Source organism: Haliaeetus leucocephalus, unplaced genomic scaffold, assembly GCF_000737465.1.
Source record: "Haliaeetus leucocephalus isolate CR32 unplaced genomic scaffold, Haliaeetus_leucocephalus-4.0 Scaffold646, whole genome shotgun sequence".
Classification (NCBI taxonomy): Eukaryota; Metazoa; Chordata; class Aves; order Accipitriformes; family Accipitridae; genus Haliaeetus; species Haliaeetus leucocephalus.
Window position 1 is genome coordinate 2,986,011 of NW_010973082.1, and position 18,732 is coordinate 3,004,742.

The window sequence follows — 18,732 nt, forward strand, 5'->3', positions numbered from 1 at the left end:
TGGATGCAGAGGGAGGAGTATGCTGCCTCATCCCACTCAAGTAACACCCCAGCTGAGAGAACAAGTAAGGAATTCAGAGGAATTGGGTATATTTTTATGCCGCAAATACGGCCTTGCAGAGATACCAATATGCTAGATTGGGCCTAATAGGGGAAAGTTGTGCTGATATTGCTTTACTGTTTCTAATACCCAGAGTGATACTTTATTATGATAGTCCTACTCCCAGCAACCAAGACCAATCTGATCAGATCTATGCCGGCTATCTTGACATGGCTCAATGCTATCTAACGCAGATTTAGCCGAGGTCTCAAAAAGCATTTCCAAAGCATAATACATTCCTTATTTTCAAAAGGCCAAACCTAATTTTTTTTAATTGAGGGTATTTGGACAGCTCTTCTCAACAGTTCTTTGTATCACCAAGTCTAAGGCAGTAATATGGTAACACAGCTAGCAATTTCTCCACTCTCCACCTTTGTTTCTTACACCACAAGTCTGCTATCAAAACCACAGGCTCATATCAGACAATGCATTTGAGTGTAAGTAACCAGAAGACCCCTTAGTATTAACACTGTAGGACTCAGATAAAGGAGATGCCTCAGTCCTAAGAGCAACTTTTTAAATGACTGTTAGAATTACACATAGTTAATGGATACATAAGAGGAAAAGTTTCACAATACTCAGTATCAACATGATGTAACTTGCAAAAGTGCCTATCTGTCATCTATCCAAATCACAGCTGAAAAATTAGAAAACACAAGATTGCACTATGATATATAGCATAAACATCAGTGTGCCTAAAAAAATAAAAAAAACAGCTGATAACCACTTATGAAAAAAATAAGTGAACACATAAAAAAAGCATTAAACTTCTGAAACAAAACCTGTGAGAATATTTATAATGCAATGAAACCAAACCATATGTTTCATATAGAAGTAGAGCAAACGCTTACTTCCTCTTGTACAGAGCCTACTAAGTTTTGAATAATATTCACACTCTACCTCTAAGAGTGATTTTTTTTCACCAAGGATTTCAGAGTTTAAACATTAACTAAGCTTCAAAATGAGCAAACAAGTGGCAATTCCACGATTGAAATGCAGCCACATAAAAAAAAGGAACAGAGATCTTGATAATCAGTGCAAAATCGCACTGCATAAGAAAAACTAGGAAGAAAGTAAATACTTAAGAACAGAATGTAGATTGAACTAAAATTTACCTAATATTCCCACAAAATAGGACAGGAAAAAAGCCTATGATTCTCAACAGCATCTAACTGACAAGCTTGGCACACCTTCAATACTGCAGGGACATTTTTCTAAGCCAACAGGAAAAGAAGCCTTAATAACCTGATACATTTCATCCCTTTACCTGCTCTGTAAACAGCTCTATACCCAACTGATTAGAACTAATGACGCAGCTTAAGCTTACTGGCTCCTGCAAACGTACAGAAAGAGACTGTCCAATGGGTTGTCATAACAAGGTGCAGCTATAGATACTCAGGATTCTGCTGTACAGCTGCAAATGAGCAATACTTAAATGTTTGCGTTATCCTAATGACAAACATCCAGGATCTAGGCATAGGGGGTGCTAGTCACCAACAAAGCACATGTATTTGTAGTAGACAGCATGATATAAATCAAAACATTTTAAATCAGAGAGATTGTTCAGACAAGGACGGAGTCATTGCAAACAATCCTCCCCGCACAGGAGAACAAAACAACATGGCAGAGTATCCCACAGGCAGCAGCTCTGATTTTTAGCCTCATAAGTTTTAACAAGTATAGCTGGTCCAGTCTGACCTTCTGTAATCCAAGATTCATGAGGCTTACAGGAAATATAAAGAAATGTTGCTATTTTGTAAAGAAGCCACGATGAAACACAGGCCAAGCAGATAAGTGTGTAATAAGAACTAACATGCTCGCAAAAAGATGGATCAAATCCCTCTTTCTTTGTACGCATCTAACTTTTCTTCTCTTGTCACAGAACAGCAACACTTGCTTATCTGCAGGGAGCCACTATTCTGTTTCCTCTAAAAAAAAAAAATCTGTGAGCAACAGTGATAGAACATCCTTTAAATCTACCAGCTGTATGCTTGTTTATATTTCTATTCTCTATAGAAAAAAAGCCATTAAAAACTGTTTGATATAAAAGCTCCTTTCAGCATTATGACCTTAGACTACTACTCTTCTTTTTATATGTTTACTCTCCACACGTTTTTTGTCATTTGCTTACTGTATGTTCCTTTTATTTTGAACTGTATAGAAACTGTATAGATTAGTCCACCTCAGCTTCATTAGTTAATACCACTTTCCAGTTTCCATACATCAGCATGCAGAAAACAGGACTGCACAGGAACTCCATGGGGACAGCAACTGTTCTGATCTAAGAAAAATCTGGCCTGAGAGTCTTCTGCATCTATATAGTCTTTTACCACATCACTTCTTCCTTACTGCCTGTCCACATTTGTCTGTGCTTCCCTCTCCCAGTTAAGTAATTTTGTATGAATTCTGCCTCTTGCCTTGTGACCACTGTGCTTTGCCACCATAATATCTGAGGTCTGAAAAACACAACCAGAATACCAGCTTATTTGACAGATATTTACAATGTCAAAACAATCGCTATTATCTACTCTTGAAGTCTACAGAGCATGTTACCAACTCTACAGAAAGTATTAACATGAAGAGAGATAATGGTGCAAAAAAGTGGACCGTGACCATTTCAACATTAGCAAACAGGCTCTTTGTGCAAGTCACGAGCACCCCATGGTAACCACCAGTCCAAATCACCTCCAAAACTCTCTCTTCAGTTGCTGCTGAATTTCTGAAACTATCAGTTTGGCCTATTGATTTTCCATGCTAAGTGTCTGTAACTGAAAGGGCAAGGAGAACGAGAGGAAGGGAAAGAGGATAGAGCTATAGGACACAGAAGAAGACTTACAGAAGCCAGAGAAGACAACATGATGGAGGAATGTAATAACAGAGAAGTATAAAAGTTATCATTAGGTTAGAAGCCATTACCAGAGTTTCTGTTTATTAAGTACAAATGCTGTATTCAAGATGAGACCACAAGGGAGTGCAATAAATTCATACATACAAATTGAAACATACACAGCTTATGAAATCAAACAACTATTAAATATGAATCAAATACTGAATAAAGCAAATACAGAAATCTTACCCATATGTAAGTGGTGTTGCTAAAGAGGATTCCTCTCTAGAAGATATCTTCCACGATTCCTCCTGCTTAGATTCACTGTTTCCTAGTTCTCCCATTACCCAGTCAGGTAAGCAGTCTGGGCTACTACTCCGAACTCTTGTTGAATTTGGTTCATCAAAATAAATTGACTATAATTGAAATAAATGCAAAATAAACACTAGAATATATTTACACAAATATCTCCTTTACACTATTAATGTTGTTTCTTGCATGAATATCTGCAGTATAAGAATTCTTTTTCCAGTGAAGTCAGTGAGGTGTGCAAACATTACCTTTCCAACCCATGGAAATTAGTACAACAGGCAATGGCGTAAACATTTTCCAGTACTTTGCTTCTTTCAGTATGGGTAATTTTAGCATCAATTAGGACTGTTATCTCACTAAAGCTGATGCCAATGATTGACACAGTATATTCAGGTCTTCAGAAAACAAACTGCAAGCTTAATGATATCTATATGAAATACTGTTACCTTTTCTTTCATAGAAAGGTAGACTACTAAAGTCACCTCATTTAAGCACATTTTTCCTTTCACAAGAACTATATGCTGATTAAGACAAAACATAGCCTCAAGAGTCTTTTATTACATCTTTTCAAAGAATTAGACAAAAATTATCTTTCTGTTCCTTCAGAACAACTATTTTATAAGCCTTCTTAGAACCCAAATTTTGAAGAAGAAACAGGTCTTATAAAAGGTTTTGCACATTGAAAGATTTTTCCAACACCAGTTACAAGATATGCAACATAAATGCCTGTATTTACCACATGCAATTCCACTCAGTTCATTCAGAATTGTTTTTCTCATTTATGCCAAACCAAAGACTTAAAAGTATTTTCAGAATATATTTAAGCAAGTTTGTCTTATAAAGAAGTTACACCCACCATGTATGAAGGTAAAGTTTTCAGTATGCCCGGTTCTGGTTTATGGGTAAAAGGACCTTCCAGCACACCTCGCTTTAGCATGTGGAGCAAAAGTTTTGCATATAGGTTCCGATTCTTCCTTCCCGCTATTCCTGTGCCTGCTCCTGAGGGCTCACATAGCTTTTTAATCCACAGTGCACATCTTTGTCGTTCTAAAAGTATAGATATACATAATCACTATACATTTTCAGAGCAAATCAAACACACAGAAAAAACAGAAGCTGTTACTGGTCACCAATTTTGTAGATGCTTCCCTTCTATCCAAAAGTTTAAAGCAAAACAAACCAAAAAACCCCAAACGACTGAACCAAAAGAAAAAAATGGTTAAATACCTAGATTAAAAATAAGTCTCTAACAATAGTTCAAATTTACATCACCCAGAAATATTGTCTATAAATTCATGTTTACCGGAAATTTACATGACTTCTGGAAATAGCATGTTTGGAATCAATCTCTAATAAGTACAGAACACATAAGTCACCAGGAATTCTGAACTCACTGCAAGAGCTGCCATTAACCACAACATACAGCTTGCCTGAGCGTTAATATTTTAAACACACAGTAAATCTTCATTCATTTTAAAAATCTCTATTTACACAAGCTTTGCTACCAGATGATGAAATTATTCATCTGATTAAAAGTTTACAAAGCAAGGTCTTAATTTGTAGGGTTCGTGCCTCTAACAATAACCAGTTCGTTCTAATAATTAGATTTATAAAACACCATTTATTACACATTCCTAAATCAAGTTTTTAAAACCTAATCTCTAAAAAATATTTGCAATCTCAAAACCAACACCTTTTAGAAGCTTTTAGTTTCTACTGAATTTATTTTTAAAAAATAGAGACATTAATGTATTTATGCAAAAGCACATTTATATCACCAAGATAAGACAGATAAGCTCAAACAATAGCAATAGGTACCTAAAAAATCCAGCTTTAGAAGTTGTACACACACCCCCACACACACTCAAAACAGTGCCTTGTGACATCAGACATTGTCTGGGTAAAGAAAGTGATACAAGTACACATAATTATCAGTAACCTAGAATTATGCTAATAGCATTTCTCTATATGCACATTTTACCATATTTACCTGACCGATGCTGTAGTTTTAGAACATGAGGCTTCATATCCACAACACAGTGATCAAATTCTGCATCTAGTTTTCCCCATATTTCCTCTTCACCATTCATTTTGGGAGAATACAAAGTAACCTGCAAAATTATTCACACTGAAGTAGAAAAGATCAAGTACCACTACACTTTAGCCTCTATTCATCTCAGGCCATGCAAAGACGTGCTTTGGAACAATATGGAAGATAAATTAAGTATTTTATTATGTTCAAATAAACGTAAAAATAAGAGCGATTCTTTGCAAACAGCAGATATTCCATGTAATCTACAAGAATGTGTTTGTTTAGATTTGAAAGCCAATAGTCAACCACGCAAAAATGTATTCAATTACACACAGTTTGTATAACACACCTAAAGGCATTTGTGTCATAGCCACATTCATATTTTTTTCTTCCTTAGAATTAGTATTATTTTTTTTAGAAGCGGGAGAAAAGGAGGGAAAACAGCAAACAGACCTACGAGCTAAAAGTAACAGAACCAACAAACGTTGTCAGAATTGTTTTTTAACGAGGGACTACTGAAAAGAGACCCAAACGAGCTCTTTATCCAAGGTCATCTGTCATTAACTTCCCAGCTGGAGCACGCATCGTGTTTTGTACATTTGAGCTTGCAATTAGCACCTTTCTTTGCCAACCTCAGCTGAACACAACAGGCAGCCTGCTGAACCCGTCGGGGCCTTTCCCTGCAGACAAACCCCGTTATCCCCCCAACCCCGGTCCCACGCCGAGCCCCGGCCGCGCACCCCCCCACACACACCGGCTCTCCCCGACCAGCGGGACCCTCACCGCCCACCGCCCGGCTCCGAGCTTCAGCCGCCCCCACCGCAGGGCGAAAACAAGCCTTTTCCTACTTCCCCTCCTTCAGCTGCTTTATCAAACCGCTTGCCAGGAGCCCCGCGTCTGCTCGGCGCCGATTTGCAGCGATTTACCACAGCGAAGCAACCCCGACCCCCTTCCCGCCCGCTGTCCGTGAGGAAGTCCGCGGGATTTGATGCCACAAACCGCCCACCAGTCCCCACACGCACCCCCGGCCCCTCTCCCACAGGGGAGGCCGCCCCGCTCCCCGGGACACCCCCCTTTACCTCAACTCTCCTCAGACGCCCACGCTTAGAGCTCCGCGGAGCGGGGGAACGGCCGAGCCGGGCCGGCGGGTCCCCGCCTCCCCCCCCGCCGCCACGAGGGGAGAAGCGGTCCCGCACAGAACCGGCCCGGCCCCAGCGGCTCAACGGTTCAAACCGACCCCACCCCCGTCTCCCGGCGGCCCTCGCCGGCTGCCGGTCCCCGCGCGTTTCCGTTTCCGTGGGCCGCCCGCCGGTTGCCGGGCGAGAGGCAGGCCCGGGCTGCGGGGGCGGCTTCAGGGCGGGAAATCCTGAGGTGGCCGGTGGCTGTGGCGCAGCTCGTGAGGAGAGCGCTGAGGGGGGGCGTGAGGCGGAGGGGGGGCGGTTGGGTTTGGGGAGTTTGTCTTGCTCTGAAGGCGCTACGGAAAAAACTGTTGGGCTTGAGAGAGAGTAAAACGTACGTAGGTAAATCTTTATTTGTACACTCCGTCATGCATGGCCGTTAAAAACCTCAAGAGGGCCCTGCAGAGCCTGAGGGAGCAGCAAGGGAGAAATGGGAGATGTCAAAAATGTGATGAGGGTCGGTTCGGGGTCCTCCGGACCCGGTGCTTCAGCACCGCGGGAGAGCCTGGACGAGACAAGTGAGGGTGGAAAAGCAGGAGGAGAGAACCCTGGGTTATTTGGGATGTGTTTCTTTGGTTTAATTGCTGCTAGGTGGATCTGGGTTATATCTATTTTTATATCTTCATTATGATCAATATTTGGGGAAGAAAAATGCTTCCACTCAAGGCTTAGTGAAAAGTATTTGCCGCTCTGAATTTAAAGGTCAATAAACTTGAAGTAGCTTTTGAGTCTGACCAATGTTTTTGTGGCTCTATAGTGGGTGTCAGAAACACGAGCGGATCAAATGAGACCGAAATTGCAGGTGCAGGGTGAATAATTGCAGAGCCAATTTTATCCACAGTTTCTGAGCATTTCTAAGTAAAATTTGTTCAAGTATATCCTTGTAGACAATAGAGTGATTCTGAGTTCACTTTAAAACATTTAATATGCTCAATATTGCTCATGTTTCATGAGTTGTTTATGTCCTATCCCAAGGTAAGAGAATATGAGGGGGTGTTGTGGAACAGAAAAATTTAAAAGTGCATGCCTGACATTTCTACACAAAAGACATAGGTTACACTGGTTGCTTTGTAGCCATGTCAAAAAAACCACTGGTTAATCCAAAACAACTAGAGAAATCTCCTAGTCTTTTCAGCTCTTCAGTCTCTTCCGGAGTCAGTGAAATGATTGTGTGTGTGTATGATCCCAAATCAAGTGTCCGACCTCTTTGATTCATTTCTCTTTCCCCAAAATCTGTTACTGGCTTTACTGTGTGTATAGCATCTAAACTGCTTTTATCACGAACAAGTAAACTGTTCAGCTCTTACAAGCTTGATTCAGTGCACATATACATCAAACAAAAATTTCTTAAATGTACAGTAGAAAATTGGCTGTTTTCTTTGATTTCTCAGCTAATCTTCAGCAGAAATGATTCTGCGTTAGGGCTCATTCGGTGATACCTATGACAGCTACACTGGTTGCCTGCTGAGGTTGCACATAGCTCCTTAAATCAACATGTGCATAGAAGTTGTGCAAAAATCAGTGGCGGCGTATTTAATCCATGGTAGAATCTCATGAGTAGATTACAGAGATTATTTATTATCTTTAAATTCCAAAATTTAAATAATTGTCATTTAATATATGTTTGAAGATATGACTGCTTTTAATCTGTTTTAAAATAGAGTCTTGCAACACAATAAGACTTCTGGGTGGCTGACTTGCTCAAATAGCTGAACTTGCCAAACTTTTCACCTCTGAATCACCACTTCAGGTACCCAGATTTGTCATGGGAATTTTGTAATCATTATGAAATCAACTTGTCCAAGTCAGTCCAAATCACAAGAGACAGACAACAGTTTTGTGGGTTGGTAGAATATGGAAAGCTGAATGGACTTAACAACATGACTCTTTCCAGGTAGGTTTTTCAAGGGCAGCACATCACCATATTGGCCAGGTGATAAGGTGAGAGGTTTGCATTTCTGTCCAGCTTTGCAAATCTGCTTTTTGACAGTTGAAAAGGGTTGGAATTTCTAAGCCAACTTTTTTGTATGTTGTTTTTCATTGATTTGTATCTGCACGTTGCTTTCAGATTTGAATATATCTCTGTCGTGCTCATTGCAAAATAATTTGAAAAACTGAATTTGCTGGTATATGGTGAAAAAGAACATGAGGCAGAGCAGAACCAATGAAATTGGAACCAGTACTCCAGGAGAAATTTCCTGAGGGAATAGATGCAGCTTCTGGGTCTGCTTACCCCTGCAGAGCAGGGTGGCCAGAGAGGTTGAAGCCTACCTGCATTGATTTGACAATTGCATAACTTCTGTCCAAAAAAGAAAGAAAAAACTACAGATGCAAGAAATGACTGAGATCTTGTCTCCAGCCAAAGCTGCAACCTGGACATGATGAGTACTGAAGTGCACTGACCCTCCTGAGGAAATCACTAGAGATACACCATTATAGAACACACAGATATCCCAAACAGAATACATAACAAATTCCCAGTTTGAATTGTAAAAGTATGTTCATTTAAGTAAAATACATTCAGTACTTTTTTTTCATCTCATTTTACCATGTTCTCTTATCTCTGGAACTGTCTCAGTAGGTTGCCACAAGTAACATGAGCACAGCTTAAGGCATTGTTTCAAACATCTTTGCGGGGGGGGAAAGGCAGGTTTCACTCACTCCTCACTCATACCAGCCTTTGGAACACCTCTACTTGCAATACATTATTTTTCAGACTTTCTAAGCAAACCTTTCATGTCTGAAAAGTTGTGATTCACAAATACCTCACTACTTCAAAGACTTACCAGGTCACAGACTTTTTCTCCCTCTTCTTGCTTCGGGAGACTAGATAATAAATTCAGCATATGAACATTGGCTCCTAAGGGTGATTCTTTCAAGTATTCAAATACTGCATAACCAGCTAGGAAGCAGGGCTAGCTGACATGATCAGTTATCCTGCTGCACGGGTAAGTAGAACTGAGAAAATTTGCTTAGAAAAATCTAAATGTTCCCAAGGCAGCTGTTTTTGTGCAAAATACAAATCATTTCAGGGAAAAGTAGAACTTCTGTGGCAGTGAATGCTAACTTTACTTACACCAACTATACAGGGTTTTGCTGTGAAAGACAAGTTAATATTAAACTGTTTGGTATCTCAGCTAGTGTCCTGAATGTCCTGATCCCAGAAATGTATCCACGCAACATTTAGACTAGATTTCCAAACAGATAGGTTCCTGCCAGCTGATCTATGTATGTGTTAAAAGTAGTTACAGATATCTTGGCCTGTAAGTCAAACATCATTCAAGGATCCCGCTTAAACATGTCAGGAACCAAAACACAGTGCACATTGTACCAATGAAATACCCTCTTCGTTTGCTAGTGTGAACTTGTCTGTCTCTACATTAGAGAATTAAATTGCTGATGAGTACGAAGTATTAAATAATAATAGCTGCCTCCATCTCTCCTTAAAAATAGGAAGTATAGAAACAAATTATATCAGTCATACTATTAAAATATTCATGTGCAGCCTTCAAAAAAAAAATGAGAGTATGTTCAGAGTTTTTTAATGGTAGCTGTAGCATCTTACAAGTAGTTTGATCTTAATGTTAAATGGTCCTTTTAAAAAATTCTACAGTAGCTTGCTTACTGTGTAGCCTACTTCCACTTCTAATCACAGAGAAGGCTTTTGTACTTCAGAGGGAACCACATATGACTCATGACAATTTATTGTAAGTGTACAACAAATATTTCTCTGTCACTTTGTAGTATGTTGAAATTAGAATTATTTTTTCCTGAATGGAAATACAGACATAGGCACAAAAATTGCCAGACTGGATCATACCAGTAAACTACCTGTATCATAAATCAAATTAAAAGAATAGTTTACTTCAAAGCGACTTAATGACCAGAAATCATTACTATTGCTCAGTGGTGTATAATTCTCTTTTTTTTTTTTAAGGAATCGGTTACATTGCATAATATTGAAACAGCAGTAAAAATTAACAGTGATTTAAACCAACAGTTTCAGGTGAAGCTAGAATCTCAAAAACATAAGTAGTCTTATTACCTTTAGCAAATGTAAAAGAACCCTTTATCTGATGCTATTGATATTTAAACCATGGTTGGATACTTGGCTTCTAAATTCATTTGGAAATCTCAGTCTTTCTATGTACGTAAATTCTGGAAAATCCTAGGCTGATGACCCTCTGTTTATCTATAATTAAAGGTCCACTCCCTATCACAGGGGAGCGGTAATGGAATCAGAACCCAGCTAATTACTAATGATGAAGGCCTTTCTGTATAAATCAGTTAAGAGCTAAAGGATTTGATTGATGATTAGGTAATATTAAATAAGAACACACTATTGGCTGAAAATTACTTTATTGTAAAGGGACTGCTATTGAGAAGGTCATTTGCAGTTGCATAAATGTTGGAAATATGGAAACAGAAGTAGTATTGCAGGGATTTTGAAGAAGGCAGAGAAAAGAGAGTGAAAGTTAATGGCTGAAATAATGTGTCATAGCTTGTGAAAGAGGCTGGTAGGGATGGTGCTGAGGAAAACAGCTGAGACTGTGTTCGCAGAGAGTCCGGAGTTTGGCTGGAAATTTACACTCACAGGACCTAAGTTTTCCTGCCTTATATGTAATGTTTTGTCTCAGTAAGGCAGAAATTTAGTACTGTATTACTTCTCTGATTCATGCTTGATCCTCACATGGTTTCATCTCTGATGGGTCCTTCTTCACAAGAGTTGAAAAAAAGCCACGTTCTGTTGAAAACAAGTTAAGAACTTGCGTTAAATTCTTGAAACGTGATAGCTGAAAACAGTATCTCATGGACCCTACTAGGTGAGCAGTCAATCTTTGTATCACAGTAAAAATATTAGAAGAAATACACTGGTTTGATTTCTGTTTTAGTGAAAGCCAAGCTATATCCATCAGAAGCCAAGCCAAATGTGAGGAAAGATGTTTTCATCATGCATAGGCTGTGTTTTTTCCTTCACTTACAAATGAAAATAAAACTTACAAGGAATATTCTATGCAAGGAATATTGATAAAACAAGTGCAAAGCATTTCCTCTTGCTAACAAACTTCAGTATTTAGTCTGTTTGTTTACTCTAAAAACCTGTGTGCCTGTGAACCAGTTCCTCCAGCATCAATTCCTCACTACAGGTATCAGCTATCAGCTGCTTTTTAAACACTATTTGTCCAAAGTCAGACCAGCGTGTTACCAATCAGTATAACATGGGAATAATTCATCAGAATAGGAGTGAACGAAGGAGTCAGGTTCTCAAGGCTGCAGCGTGTTCAGGCTCTTTTCCCCTATAGAAGATGCTGATCCAATGATTCATGAAATCCCGGAATACTTTACGTATGGCCTTTTGTCTGGGCTAGGCCACCTCTAAATAACACCTTCTAAGAACAGAACAGGGCTCTGATGTATCCAAAAGAAAAGTCTGCTGTGCATTTTCTCTTTCTCTCAGGAAATTTCTTCCTAAATACCAATAACTTTAGTACAAGGCAGATGAATTAGCCAGTCAAATAGGGCTCAAAGATGAATTATGGCATTGCCCCCAACACTGAAGTACTTGTTATTCCACCAACAGAAGCTGGGTTATGAGTAGCCTGGCTCATACCTTTGAAACAGGCGGGGAGAGTAAGGTTGCCATCCACACATGGAACAGCTACAGTGTAGGCACAGGATTTTTCTTTATTCTTGCAGAAGAAGGATATAGTTTCACCATGCTGAATGCCTTCCTTAAGGTCATTCTGAACTCTTTTCTTCTCACCGTTGTATAATACTACAGCTTTCTTAACTGGTATTTTACATGGTCCTGTAAAACAATCCAGTTATAAGCAACACGTAAGGATAATTAGAACTCTATTTTGAAAAGTGGGTAGATCAGATCCCATCAGAAATCTGTATCAGTGACATCTGGGAATGAAAAATAATGTGTGCAACACATATATAGTACTTCTACTGGTATTACAATGCTGAAGAAATTCAGACCCCTAAGTATAGGGTCAAAAGCTTCCGGTGAAAATCCAGCCTCAGTAAAATTTCTAATTATATTAAATAGGAAGAGCAGACGAAATACTCAGACAAAATAAATTTACATGGCTGATTACTGAAGTTAGTTCAGATACATCATGTCATACAATGTTCAATGTTGGGAGTGGCCTTAGATTATCAGGGCCTTGAAATTACTATTTTGGTTTTCTTTTGAGGACAGCTCTTGCACAGAGGTGTAATAGCTCATTAACAATCAGAGCAGTGGTCTTTTAGGAGAATTCAGTTTGATACATGGTTTCTAACAGGTAGTGTGTGTATACCTTTACAGGTTGGCTTTGTGGACCAGTTTCCAGTCTTCTCACATCGGGAATGCTTAGGTCCGTCTAGCACGTAGCTGGACTGGCAGCCGAAGCTGACGCTTTCATTATAGTGATAGGTTCTACGAACAACAAACTCTAAGAATCCATTTTCTATTCCTGTTGGAGTGGGGCATGTGACAACTGCGGTGCAAAAACAAAAACAACTTTATCAATGTTGCGGTTCTAAAAGACACACTATATACTTCAAGAAATACATAAAACTTTCACAGTGGTTCATTTCAGCCTCTTGCATAGGAAAACATAGCCAGAGGAAAGATAGTTTAAAAAAACAAACAAACAAACATTACTTGTTTTAAATACCCATCGATTGCAATCTGTGGTTATATCCAAAAACTACTGAAACATGGCATAGTTTCACTGAAAGCAGTGAAGTTCTCTGGACTAAGGGTAAGGTTGTCTACTTCTTAGATTAATCCTAGCACTTAGCAGAATAAAATGGTTGCTGTGCTCTGAAGGCCAGGCTCTGATTCCCCACTGTAAACTACGTTTAGCAGGTCTTGTTTATATAACCTTTATACCTGCAGCAAATATTTTGTCAATCCCATGTTGTGTGCAGTCTTGTTAGCAATCACCTTGCATGCATGAGTCTGACTTTCAGAATAATTCTACTGTATGTTTGCAGTAACAGTTGTAAAAAAAAAAATTATTAAGGTTGCTCATATAGTTTCATATATACAATTCTAGGGAATATTTTTAGGTATTGATGAAAGTAACTTACCCTTGCACTCTGGAATGGTGCTCCAGTTCCCATTAGCCATGCAGGTAGCTGTCTCATTCCCAATAAGTGCAAGAGGAGGTACACATTCAAAAGTAATTGTGTCCAGGAAATTAGAAATATTTCCAGGTTTTAAGCGACGGTAAGAAAGGACTCCAAATTCAGGAAGCGAGGGAGGTGCACAAGTCACCGCTAGAAAAGCACAACATTCATAGAAATTAGAGATCAAATTACTACTAGAATCACAGGAGCAACATGCTTATAACCGAATTAACCTACCACCCTTTACAGAAGCATAGCTAACAAAACAAAATGTTCAGATTAAATGTCTCAGGAGCCTTAGAGTACGTAATTCATTATTTTTGCTATATTTTTCAGACAATATGCAGTATATTGCTTTTTCAGTAAATTGTTTATGCAGGGCAGGTTATAGCAAAAACATGTATAACAGTTGCAAAGGCATGACAATGTCCTCTTTTTATACACAGGGAGAATGAATTTGAGTGGATAAGCATCTTACCCTCAGCTGTAAATAGCATCCCTGATCCTGGCCTTTTGTACAGACCTTTAAACTGTATTTCTCTAAAACTAGAACCCACACATCTAAAACCAAACATACAGGATTCTTCTTGATTTTTCCTAACCGTTTTTTGCATGGCACTATAGAAGGCCTCTGAATAAGAGTATGTGTAATTCTGAGCAATGTAAAGGAATCTTTCTGTAATAAGAATAAAGCTAGAGTAGTTCTTTATTATTTAAGCACGCACGTTGACACTGTGGAAAAGTTCCACTCCACTTTCCATCTGCCATGCATTGGCTCGTTCTTGTCCCAACAAGGTTGTAACTGGAAACAAAAAGGCTGGGTTATCATACAGCTTAACGAACACAGAGAAGAATCTTGTTCTTTGCAAGAAAGGTTACCATTTCTCATTAATAGAATTAAGGGTCCAGTTCTGAAATCCTTCTCTAGTTCTAGCACTTAATAACCTCAAAGGAAGTTCAGATTCAAATATGAAAAATTGTTAGCATTTAAGTATTGCAAGTATCCAGACAAAAGGCTTGACACAACAAGATGTTTTGCCATTTCAACTATATATTCTCTCTTACTTACTAATTTCTACAACTGATTAACACTGTGGATATATTTAAGTAGTGAGCATTGATCTGTGATTGCTAATGTAAATGTTACAGTTTCTTGGGAGGAGTTCCTAGCTAATTATGGCAATTAGGATCAAACTATTGCAAAGAACTCAGCACTCTTAAGAACTAAAGTTGCTGAGGCACATTGTTTTATTTTAATGCCAGATAGCCCAATTTAATTTCCATATGTACTCTAAATGCTTTTCTCCCATCCTCTGTACTTATATTATTAGCACTTAAGAGTTTTAAAGGAATGTTCATTGTGTATCTATTAGCTCAATATCACACAGCTGAAAACCAGTAAATTATAATTAGCAATAGTAAATCAAGTCCCATTGCTACATTTGCTGTCATAGTTGAATTTATTTATCCCTTGTCTTGCTCCTGTTTTGTGGAAGAAGGAGGTAGCTGAGGCTGTTGATACTCTTCAGTGAACTCTAGGCTATGTCTCACCTATGACCTTCCCAGGTACGCACTGTTTATTAATTAATTACCTAAGTAAAATGAACTGGATGTTATTAGCAAATATTTACCTGCATTTACCATAACTGTTTTTCTTTAAATGCATCCTCATTTCTAAAACTAGCAAGTAGCCTTGAGTAAAAGTGTACTTGCTCTAGGGACCAAATTAGGATTAACCTTGTGTTTTCATTTCCTGTGCTTGGAAAGGCATAGAAACAAAATTTTCAGTCTCCAGAGCAGAACAGCATAACAACTTAGATGGAGATTATCTTCTCTCTGCTGTAGGATTTCATCTCATGATGTAATAAGAGGATTTAAAAAGCAGGGGAAAGCAGTCCAGAATAAATCTTTGCATAAAATCTCTGCTATTTTGATGGTTTCCATATCTGTAAGACATTGCTTTGGAGTAGCAAAGCTCCAGGATGTTATAGCCAAGACCAAACAGAGGAGGATTACCAAATACACTTTTTCTTTTTAGTTTCTGAAGTGGAGGTGGGCTTTTATGTGCAGTTTCCTAAAATTTCCCTGGCTTGCAATACTGCAGCAGGTGATTCTAGAATGTAATGTTGTGTTTTAGGTTATTTATTTAACAGCATGAGGAGGGGAACGCTTACCCTGGTTCACATGAAAAACTTATAGAACTCTGATAGTGAAGGTCTATAAAATCAATTTTTCCATGGGGCAAGGGTCCAGGACTGGGACATCTCTTTGCTGTTAATTAAAGATGAAAAAAAGGATAATATTATTTCATAAGGCCTGAAGCTAGGATAATGGAAATGAGTTGATCATAAAGGGGTCCTAGTGTCTTTCATGTTTCTCCGCTCCCATGTACTACATTTCATAAGTCTAACTATTCTACATTTCTATCAAAATATAGTAGTTTCAAAGCTTTTGTGATTAATTTTTAACATTTGATTTTCTGAAGAAAATAAGTTCTATGCAATGAAATGATAAAAATTAATAATGAGGGATACAGTAAGCGCGGGTGTTATCAAGCAGTATACGTCATTAGAGTATAAGCATTGCTGGGCTGAATCAGATTAAGGTTCACCTTGTCCGGGTCCAATCTCCATCATCATCCGAGAGCAGAGGCTTAAGGGAAAGTGTGGGACATGTATGGGAAGATACTTCCCCTGTTACCTGCCCCCCTTCTCCCCCACACCCAGTGGTCTTCCAACGAGTAAGGGAAGAATAATTGGAGAACAGAAGTATATCAGTTTAAATACATCAGATTTCTCACGTGGACTATAAAATATCCTTTTCAGGTCAATGCATGGCATAAAATCTAAGAGTAGGATTTACTTTGTATTACTTACGTAGGCATAGCAGCGTATTGAGAGGCCACTTGCCAGTCGGGAGGCAGATGTACTTCCTTTGGCCGTTATTGGGGATGAACCCAGGCCTACAGGTATATTCTATTTGCTCACCCACTTCATACACGCTTTTGTTTACATCAACTGTGGCAAATAGCACTTCTGGTGGCCTGGGACAGACTGGAGGAAAGGAGACACTTTACAAGAAATTGGGCAGAAAGTTGGGAGTTGTTCTTATTACTCAAAGGGAAGCACAGGCTTCTGTATTATCATCGGCTAGAGTATGTTCCTGCACTGAGCTAAACTGTCCTGTAATCTATAGGTACGTAACTTGCTAAGGCAGCTGATAGCTGCTCTAAGTACTAGCCAGAAAAAAGCATGCTCTTCCTCTTCTCCTCGGCAGCTCTGTCAATGGCCCCAGTTAGATTTTATGTAGCTTTTTTTTTTTTACTAAAATTTACTTTTGCTTCAAAATGGATTCATGAAGGTATTCTGCAAAGTGAGTCAATTATGGTAAATTATCTTGGACAAAAGTGAGACTTAGAAGCGAACTAATGCATTTCATTTTTAATCTAAATTAGTTTGATGGGGTCAGCCTGAAATGAGATTATTTTTTTTAATTAAATTTCTTTTTCTCTGGTTTCCCCTATTTTTCTGTTCAGTGGGGCAAACGCTCTGTTACATTAGGCAGTTCTGATTCCAAAAGAGCTTTAACATGTTGACAGCATGAACAACTCATCACCCAGAGAGTGAGAACAGGAGGGGAGCAGCAAGGGAGGAACGGAGGGTGCAGACTGCACTCCTGCAAAGGACATGGAGGGAGGCTCCTGTGGAGATTGTGGGGAGAGAACAGCGGGACACAAAGCTTGTGCTGTAGAAATGAATGGCAAACAAAGGCAGAGAGTACACGAAAGAGTGCACAAAGCCTTTGGCATGGGGGAAAGGAGGAGGAAAGCGAGGGAAGAGCTGTGCCAGGCAGCCCCTGCGGCAGAGGGGAAAGCGAGGTGAGCGGGGAGCTGGGCGGAGGGATGGAGCGAGGTTAACTCCTGGCATGTGCAATGCCCCCCGGCATGCAGGCAACCTGGTTTCCACAACTTCTGTCAGTATTTCTTCTGTTTTCCTCCATTTTATACTTCTGTATACAGCAATTCACCTCACCATAGGAAGAGACAGAGGAAGGAATGGAAGGGGGGAAAAAACAAAGGAAATAGCTTTCAGAGAAAATTCCCCTTCAAAACGCTTGACCAGAACTGTCTAAAGGTTTTAAAATCCTGTTGCTTTCTTCAGTTTCCCTCATTCACACTTCAGGATAGTATTGCCCTTAGAAAGTGGAAGACGCTTACCTTTCGCTGCAAGAGCCCAGTGGCTCAGAGCAGCTACGCATGTGAACAGTGCCAGGGAGTACATCGCTGCCAGTCCCCGAGCTTCCCAAATGACCCTCGGTCCAGTGTTTCTTCCCTTAAAAAATAAGGGCATTTGCAAAAGGATGGTTACATATTAACTCTTTGTATTTATTCCCATCCCAGTAAACAGAAGATAAAAGGTTCCTTGTGTTGCTTGTAATAAAGGATGAAACAACCATCACATGTTGCATTTGTACATAATGCAGGAATTCAAATCACAATCTCTGCTGAAAACGTCTCTGGTTGTTTCTGCAGAGCATCTCCTGTTGGGACTGATGTTTTTGAAAAAACAGTATTATCTTCTCAGCATCTTTAGAGGCTGAGGATATTTGGAATACAGTATTGGATCAAATAATAGAACTGTCACCAAGAAGCTTTTGTTTATCACACTAGCGTGTACATTTCTGTATAGCAAAGAGTCCTGAGAGTTATAACAAAATCTTTTTAAGGCGAAATGATTAATGTTGGAGTGACATTGGTATTGTCTTATGCCTCCAGTGAGGATACCAACGTCATGCCAGTTTATGCTAGGTGATGATCTGGCCTGAGACTTCAGGCTTTAGGGGCTAGTCTGGTCAGATTCATGTCGTCAATAAGCATCTTTCAATTAACGGATAACTAAAAGCATCAGAGACAGGGCTCACAATGCCAGCACAGCAGGAAAAGTGGAATAATGATTCTGGACTGTGCTAATTTGTGACAAGGGGGGCAAACTTAAATCATATTTTTGGGTGGTATAAAAACTCATTTTAGTGCTGTGATTTGGAGTCATCAAGTCAAAACTCCACAGATATCAGCTGAGGTTCTGATCACTGCAGTTCTCCTAATTTAGCAGATTTTTAACTGCCGGAGCATCTGAAGTGCAACCAAAATAACATTTGTG

General features: G+C 39.3%; 2 protein-coding genes across 2 annotated transcripts in view; both read right to left on the reverse strand.

Moving 5' to 3' along the window:
- Positions 1 to 5,285, reverse strand: part of CEP112 (centrosomal protein 112kDa) — a 174,732-nt gene extending 169,447 nt beyond the window's left edge. The window contains exons 1-3 of the mRNA XM_010578736.1: positions 5,229 to 5,285; positions 4,095 to 4,285; positions 3,176 to 3,342 (exon numbers count right to left, since the gene is read on the reverse strand). Coding sequence (XP_010577038.1) covers positions 3,176 to 3,342; positions 4,095 to 4,285; positions 5,229 to 5,265 — 395 coding nt within the window. The 5' untranslated portion in view covers positions 5,266 to 5,285. The remainder of the gene's footprint in view (positions 1 to 3,175; positions 3,343 to 4,094; positions 4,286 to 5,228) is intronic.
- A 5,836-nt stretch (positions 5,286 to 11,121) lies between these two features.
- Positions 11,122 to 17,853, reverse strand: APOH (apolipoprotein H (beta-2-glycoprotein I)). Its single transcript, XM_010578737.1, has 8 exons — positions 17,790 to 17,853; positions 16,450 to 16,626; positions 15,748 to 15,844; positions 14,299 to 14,375; positions 13,535 to 13,723; positions 12,757 to 12,936; positions 12,060 to 12,257; positions 11,122 to 11,192 (listed from the first exon to the last, which is right to left on the reverse strand). Exons 1-8 carry the CDS (start codon positions 17,851 to 17,853, stop codon positions 11,122 to 11,124), a joined length of 1,053 nt encoding a protein of 350 aa, XP_010577039.1.
- Between the last annotated feature and the right edge of the window lie 879 nt (positions 17,854 to 18,732).

Coding starts and splice junctions, on each gene's coding strand:
- APOH (XM_010578737.1), bottom strand. CDS start 17,853: ATGTACTCCCTGGCACTGTTCACATGCGTAGCTGCTCTGAGCCACTGG. Junction 16,627..17,789: donor CTGGGCTCTTGCAGCGAAAG/GTAAGCGTCTTC, acceptor CCTTTCCTCCAG/TCTGTCCCAGGCCACCAGAA. Junction 12,937..13,534: donor CACCATTCCAGAGTGCAAGG/GTAAGTTACTTT, acceptor TTTGCACCGCAG/TTGTCACATGCCCCACTCCA.